At 47.7% G+C, this 7,890-nt stretch overlaps 1 protein-coding gene across 2 annotated transcripts in view; it reads right to left on the bottom strand.

Moving 5' to 3' along the window:
- Nucleotides 1-1,945: 1,945 nt before the first annotated feature.
- Nucleotides 1,946-7,890, bottom strand: part of LOC109529898 (PDZ domain-containing RING finger protein 4) — a 172,189-nt gene continuing 166,244 nt past the window's right edge. For both annotated transcript variants that reach the window (XM_019893413.1, XM_019893414.1), the window contains exons 5-8: nt 7,760-7,822; nt 6,089-6,190; nt 5,411-5,539; nt 1,946-4,448 (exon numbers count right to left, since the gene is read on the bottom strand). In XM_019893413.1, the coding sequence (XP_019748972.1) occupies nt 3,021-4,448; nt 5,411-5,539; nt 6,089-6,190; nt 7,760-7,822 (1,722 nt within the window). In that variant the 3' untranslated portion in view covers nt 1,946-3,020. The remainder of the gene's footprint in view (nt 4,449-5,410; nt 5,540-6,088; nt 6,191-7,759; nt 7,823-7,890) is intronic.

Here is a 7,890-nt window from a genome sequence, read left to right as displayed (position 1 = left end):
CTGTCTCTGCTCACTTTAAAAAATCAGGTTAAGACAACACATTGACCAGCTCCGCGTGGCGACGAGGTCACGGAAGATGATGAAGTGTGGCCGCTCCCTCCTAATGAACATAAAGCCACCCGAGTGGAAGGCCGTTTTAATTGAAATCTCCTCCAGCTGAACGGCCTGACGCGCTGGCAGGCGGCAAGGATGGATGTTCACGCCACCAGTAATTCACTTTTCACACGCGGAGCTTCCAGAAATCAATGTTAGGCCTTCTTACCAATTACCTTCGTACTTACCTGTCGAAAAGTCCCCGCCGTCACACCTCCCCTGGCTGACCAACATTTTTTTTTCCTCTCAAGAATTTTCTTGTTCCATCTAACTTCATCCATCTAACTATTGTTTTTACACGGTAGTTTTACACCCTATTTTCTTCCATACCAGGTCTATCGACATTATTTCCTGTTTACACATCATACTTATGTCCCTCCTTTTCTTGTAGCAACCTTTCTTGCTCCGGCTACCCTCTTAACTTCATATTTCCTGTCTATCTTAAGGAGTTACTGAATAAAGTACACCTTGAGTCCAAAGTCCGAGTGACTTGGAGTAACTCCATGTGACAAGCCGGGCTTACACTCAGCTACGGCTTCTCAAAGTGGTCTGGGAGTTCCTGTACAGACCCCTTTGAGAGCTATGGCAACCGAGCTCCAAGCTAGCTGCTAACTGGCACCAAACCACTGGTGTTTTATTTTAATCAATGCGTCCGGACATTGTATATAACCATTTTTAATGGCATTTATGGCCTTGATTGTCACAAAATACATTTAATGACTGAATGCTTTTTGATGACCCGCAGATCTACATTTCTAGTTTCTTCATTTCGCTAACCTTACCTATTTAGTATCCATTTCTATTCTTCGACCTACAGTTTCTTCTTTGTTCTGTCAACCTTTTCACAACAGTACCTTCACTGAGTCTACCTTTTCATCGACCAGTCTTTCTTCCTTACCTCCCTTCTACCTACCTTCCTCATTCTGTTCTTATTCTTCACAATGTACCTTCATACTGACCGCACTGAGTTTCTTTCTATTCACCTTTCTTGTTCCATCTCCAAAGTACCTTATCTGTATCTACGTTCTTCAAGGCTAGCTATTTTATTACCGGCTTTCGTAATAACCTATGTTCTTATTTACCTCAACATCTTTTGTTTTATACCTCTTTCGGGATAGCTTCTTACCAGGATGTTTTACACAAGTGGCTTCACAGGTTGAATGAGAATAATAACTGTTCCAAAACATTTGAATTATTCATGATTTTACCTGGTCGGCACAGCACGATGGTCGACTGGTTAGCGCGTCGCCCTCACAGTGCAGAGGTGCAGGGTTCGGTTCCGGCTCCGGCCTTTCTGTGGGTAGTTTTGCAAGTTCTCCCCGTGCCTGCGTGGGTTTTCTCCGGGTACTCCGATTTCCTCCCACATTCCAAAAACATGCACGGCAGGCTGATTGAACACTCTAAATCGTCTCTAGATGTGATTGTGAGCGTGAGTGGTTGTTCGTCTATGCGTGGCCTGCCATTGGCTAGCAACCGGTTCAGGGTGTCCCCCGCCTACTGCCCGAAGACGGCTGGGATAGGCTCCAGCACCCCCCGCGACCCTTGTGAGGAGAAGCGGATTGGAAAATGGATGGATGATTTTACCATAAACTTTGGATTCAACGTCGGTTTGGACAGTGTACCGTTCATCACATTACATTGGATCCTGTGCATTCTGGTTGAGATCATACACAAACAGCACAGCATCAAACCTACTCAAAAGGAAAAAAAAATTACAATTTTTATTGTCATTTATTTTCCAAAGAGCACCATCATCACATTATTTTTTTTCCAACTGGCTACACATTTGCCGACTACGCGTTTACGTGAAACCATGGCGCACAGACTCAAAACAAAGACGGGGCGGGGGGTTGGGGGGGGGGGGGGACCTGCGCCATATGTGAAATTTACAAGACAGTATTTCTGTTTTAAGCAATGATGTCACATGGGAATAAACTACAACTTCAATTTGACCTTATACTGCAATAAGAGATCCAATCAGCTGAGTCCTGCTCAGTGGCTAATTATACAATTCAGGTATGGAAAAGAAAATGAGTTAAAAAAAAAAAGTTTGAATAATACAACAAATTAAAGCAAATCCTGATCTTAATATGAACCCCATTTTTTTTTAAATTGTGGTTTTGTTTCTTTTTAACCTGAACAACATTGTAGTTTGTGCTCCCTCATTGGACACAATATTAGGTACACCTGTAACATGACATTGGATAGCCGCGATGCAAATATTGTGGATCACCAATTTGGTGCCCCTTTGCACCAGCTCGCCCCGAAGGACCATAATAGTAGGCGGCAGGCCTGCTCCTAAAAGAGTTTGCCGGTAATGGGACGCTGTGAATGGAATTCCTAGGAATGTTATAGAAGTGATTATTTCAAGAAATAAGGCGTGACATATCGGTGATCAACTTTTGCTATCTTTCGTTCTTGTTCATAATTAGTGAGAAATCTGAACATGAGCGTTGCCTTTCCATACATGACTAGCGTTATAGATAATACCATATGATCAAAGTTAATTTGAGCGAATTTCAGAAGTGTGAATCCAACTGGTAGCCCTTGGCTTTCGTCAATACCCAAGAAATAAAGTTTGAAACCGGTTGGCGAGCCCTGTGCATAAGCTACAAGGTGAACAGAGCTACTCGACAAAAAAAAACAAACACATGAGACCTGCTGCATTTTGCATTGAAACATAGCACGGGAAACAAACACGCGTCTGAGCTGTACGGTTGGCGACACGACTGTGAAAATAGGCGACGGTGTCCTCAATCCGTAGAAAAATGTCGAAGGGAATGCCATAGCGCCACGGATAAACTCTTTACAAAATGCTATTCGGGTGTACAAAGTGTGAAAAATACTCCTCTTGTCCTCATAAAAACGCCACATTGAACGAGGCAATTAGATTCATACCGCCGCGGGTAGAAAGTGCGTGTTTTGTTTCACACAGTCGTGACCGACAGGAAGGCGTTGTGCACCTGCGTCCCTTCGGGCGCTTTGGTGCCGTGCGTCATCAGCTCCTGGATGGTCATCCAATTGTCCAGGATCTTCTTGTTGCGCTTCTTCATCATCTTCTTGTGGCTCAGCTCGATGATGCTGGCCTCGCCGCTGCTCTGCGGGTTCTCCTTCAGGCTCTCCAGGCGGCTGCGCTGCATGAACTCGCGGCGCTTGCGCTGCTCCTTGGCGCGCACCAGGTGCTGCTTCCTCTCCTCCTTGCTCCAGTAGCGGCCCATCTTCATCTCGCTCATGGCGTCGTCATCCGTGGTCATGCCGCCGCTACGCTCCTCCTTGATCTTCAGCGCTCGCTCCCGCAGGATCTTGTCGCGCACCGGCCGCTTGGTGACGTAGCGCGTGCCGTCGCTGCGGATCTTCACCTTCCATTCCATCTTGGGCTCGTCCAGGAGGAGAGGCGCCGCCTGGGGTTCCGTGTTGCACACGCTGAGCAGGCTGAGCTGGCTCTGGGCGTACTCCACCGCCGAGCGCTGCTGGATGAGCTGCATGTAGCTCTGATAGTGGCGGGCGTGGGCCGGGATGTTGGCCTGCCGATGATGCGAACTGTGCGATGGGGAGAAGTAAGGGATCTGCGACACCCGGGTCTTGGGTTTCCCTCGTCGCCCCTCCTCCTCGGGTTGAAGCACGTGGTCCGACTCGGACGGATTGCTGTGGTCCGGGCTGCTGCTCTTACAGAGAAGCGACGCCTGGCAACCCGGGACGGGGCTGGGACTGAGCGACGGTCCGGCGGCGAGGCTGCTGCTGAGGTTCCGCTGATTGGTGAGGCTCACCATCCTTTGGAGGGAATGTTCAGGGGAGCGATCCATAGCCAGAGGGGTACTCCGGGAGCTCTCGGCCGTGTTGTAAGCGCTGGAGCTGTCCTTGTCCGACTTCTCCAGCCGCTCGTTGATGTCCGCCAGCTTGCCTTTGCCGGGTTCCCCTCGAAGGGGACTCTCCGACTGCTGGCCCTGGCGAAGCTTGTGCGCTTGCATGATGTTCTGGCACTCCAGCTCGATGCTGCGCAGCTCCTCATTGAGCATGCGCAGCTCGTGCTGAACGCTGCCCGGCTCGCCCACGCTACACTCGATGGTGCTACGCCGGCTGTAGAAGAGGTCGTACTCGCCACTGTTGCGGATTTGGCACTTGAGCTCCAGGAGCTGCTGGAAGCGATCGCCCTCCGCCGCCTCCTCGTTGTCTTCCTCGTCCTCCCGGCCCTCCGGGCGGCGCGGGTCCAGGTTGTCCCGGAGACACTGCGACAGGCGCCTCTGGATGTGCGCCAGGACGTTGCGCTCGGAATTGTCCTGTCTCTCTTTCAGGATCCGGCCCCTGTCCTGATGCTGAGTGAGGGTGGAGCAGGTGGGCTTGTCGTCCTCTTCCCGCTGGTAACAAAAACAAACACACCCTGAACTTCTGGTCTATGTTGCTTTGCCAGGTTTGCGTCATAATTGTCACTGATGTTTTGTATAAATATCCATTATCATGACAGTGAACCCTCGCTATTTATAGGGAGAGTGACCGAGATCCCCCTCAAATCACGAAAATGTAGGTTAATCCGTTAATTGTGAACAGTGAAGAGGCGGGGCTTCACCGAGACAGGTGTACCTAATATATATAAAATTAATGTACCGGTATTTATATTTTGTCCTGATAAAATTAGTGCTTAAGAAGGGCAGTCCACATATTTACGTATTATTGTTTCCTGGAACAGGAAAACTTGGAATGGAATTCCACATGCACAAGTACTTAATTCACTTAACAGATACAACCCATCCAAGAGACATTAAAAAAAAAAAAAACGATGACCAACAGAGGGAGACAGAATGGAGAGGCCTGACGAGGCACCAAATATTACTTCGATTTCCTTCGTTAACAAAAGAATAACAAATACCAAGGAACAAAACAAGTCGCAAGCTTTGCTCCTAGAAAGGGCGGGCTACAGTGTGGAACTGGAAAAAAAACCCTCAGTTGCAGCCACATGCGTAATAAACAACAAAAAACTCAACCTTGGCGTATATTGGGAGGTATCGGGCGGTGGTGATAAGTGCCGTCGTTTATTGAAAAGATTAATTCATTGTTTGTATTTATAAACAATAGAAAAAAAGGATGAGCATGTAAAATTGTGATCACAATTTAAGGGGGGCGAAAAAAATTGCAATGGATTATTTTTCTAAATCGTTCAGCCGTAGTGTAAACCCGGTGAACTCTAAAGCCGCCCAAGGTCACATTCGGTCCAATAGCATTCGGGCTTCATTTTTCACGTATATCATAAAATAAAACGCCAGCGTGTGCAGACAGCACAGAGCAAAGTCAGTCATGCGGTGACCCGAAGCGTGCGTCCAACCTGTCCGCTCTCTTGCTCCTCCTGGAGGGCGGCCAACTCCATCTCCTCGCGCCGCTGTTCCTCCAGCATTTCCATCTTGAGCTGCTCCAGGAACTCGCTGTGCTCGTCATCCAGCCAGGCCTCCTCCAGCTGCACACGGAGGAAATCGTTTGATGCGCGCGGACGTCAACAAATAACAAAATACTTTCCGACGCTCTGTTGGAATTCACCCGCGACATGATGAGATCGCGTTTATCTCCGAGTCGTCTGTCTCTTAAGTTTTCCCCACTAAATCCGAATCATCCGTATCGTATATTTCTTTTTTTTTGATTTACGACTGGAGCGGCGCTTTTTAATTAGAAATGGCTGGCGGCTCAGTTGCACCCCACCACGTGTCCTTCCGCTCAGTCTGCGGCGGGCCTGGACCCGTGCCGCCATTAGCTCGCCATTAGCTTTTATTACTGAACGTCGGAAGTCAATTACAGTGGCGCTACATTAAAAAAAAAAAAAAAGAAGACACGATGAGGTGCCTCGCTGGCGGCTTCCAAGAGTGCTTTCGGTGTGAAGAGAAGGGAGGGAACACCACATCCACATCATCACGCTGATGAGGTCGACCCGGTGCATCTCCGGATATGTGGTTGGCTCTTATATGGGTGTTTTCTTTTTTTTTTTTTTTTTGGTAATGCGACGCTTTCTAACCTGCATCTCGGGCCTGGCGACCAACAGGGTGATTCTGCGGCACTCTTCGTTCGACAGCGCAGCCATGGCCTCCTCGCGGTCCTGCACATCCTGCCCATTAATCTGAAGATGACACCAAAAGTGGATTAGTGTGAGACAGAGGTGTACACAATCGAGTAGTCACACACGCAAAAAGAGGTCAGCTCATATGCAATAAAAAGCCCCGAGCTCAACAATGCGGCGGCGGCGGCGGTTATTATGAATGGGAGGGTGCTACAGTGGGCAGACGGCGCATACGTACATCTCGCCGTACAATTAACTGGCCGCTGACAGCCAGCGTCCATCTTTTCGCCGGCCAGACTAATGGCGCTGTCATCAGCGGATAATGGCAAACGAGTGTACACGTAAACAACCCCCCCCCCCTTTCCCCGAAATGCGCTTCTGCATCACTTCGCTCAGCCAACACCGCCGCGCAATTAAGAGCCAACAGTTTTGCACTCGCGAGCGGCAGAGAAAGAAAGACAGTATGTCAGGGTTCTGAATACAGTGTTTTAAAATGTCGCAAAATGAGGTCGGAAGAAGGAGAAGAAGGAACGCTGTGCAGTTGTAACGCTCAGAGAACAAACGAACGTGACGAGCCGCGTTGCGAGCAAGTTGGATCTCACGCCGTCGTCATGGGAGGAAACCGCCGCAATGTTGTGACAATCTTGTCGTATGGCAAGAATGACGTCAAAGTGGAGGGAAAAGTTGCAAGGGACACACGTAGAATTAAGTGGGATGGTCTGAGGAAAAGCGATCGGACTTGAAGAAAAACCTGTTACAGGGGTAGAATAAAGATGAAATGTAACGTTACAAAAAAACGTTGCAGCATTCAGGTTTTTGAGGTATTTTCAGAAAAAAAAATTCAACCGTGATTCTGAAATATATTTCATATTATTATGGACAAAAACAAAAATGAGGGCAGGTTTGGAATCAGCGGAAAAAAAAAATCTCGAAAAGTTTGCTTGCAACTCGGATTAAAAACTTTTGTATTGTTCACGCATGTTATGCGAATAAAGTTAAAGTCGCAATGTAACACGATGAATATGAATAATCACAATGCAGAGGAGTAAGAGGTCGTCATATTACAATAAAAATGGCAAATCTAAGGGAATAAAGTTAGGCGAGTCAACGGGAATAAAAGGTGCAATTGCAATGCGACAAGATTCAAATCGGATTATGGATGAAGCCTTCATGCTATGACAACAATAAAATCGGTAAACATAAAGTTCCACATGCTATTCTAGTCGATGAGAAAAAAGTTCACGTGGCACCGTAACATCAACGACATCATATTGAGTAAAGACGATCTTCATGACAACGCCCTCGTGTGGTCGCAAAAATAAAGTCATGCTCTGAATATTAAGTTGTCATGTTAACCGTCATAAGGGCCTCCTTAATACTTCGGCGACATCTTTTAAGATAAAAAAAAAAAAAAAAAACGGTGTTGCTGAGTCTTTAAGTAAAACAACCAGGGGGGCTATTCTCGCCTTTTAACAGTCACAGTGGGAAGCGGGTGGGGGGAGGTGGAGGAAATCCCACCCCCGCCTACCTTTAATGTGCGGCCATTAAAAATGAATGCCGTTCTTCATGCTGGGGGACAGCAAAGCAGTGTGATCAATTTTTCTTTTTTTTTTTTTTTTAAACCTATACCTGTAATATGCGGTCCCCCTCTCGGATGCGACCGTCTCTGGCGGCGATGCTGTTGGGACAGATCTGCGAAAGGAGAGTATGGATGCAACAAGGTTAGGTCAGAACCCAGACTGGAGATCCTGGTGATCATC

Source organism: Hippocampus comes, unplaced genomic scaffold (genome assembly GCF_001891065.2).
Source record: "Hippocampus comes isolate QL1 unplaced genomic scaffold, H_comes_QL1_v1.1 scaffold62, whole genome shotgun sequence".
Lineage (NCBI taxonomy): Eukaryota > Metazoa > Chordata > Actinopteri > Syngnathiformes > Syngnathidae > Hippocampus > Hippocampus comes.
The sequence above is the reverse complement of the archived record's forward strand: the minus strand, read 5'-3'. Positions and strand labels throughout refer to the sequence as shown.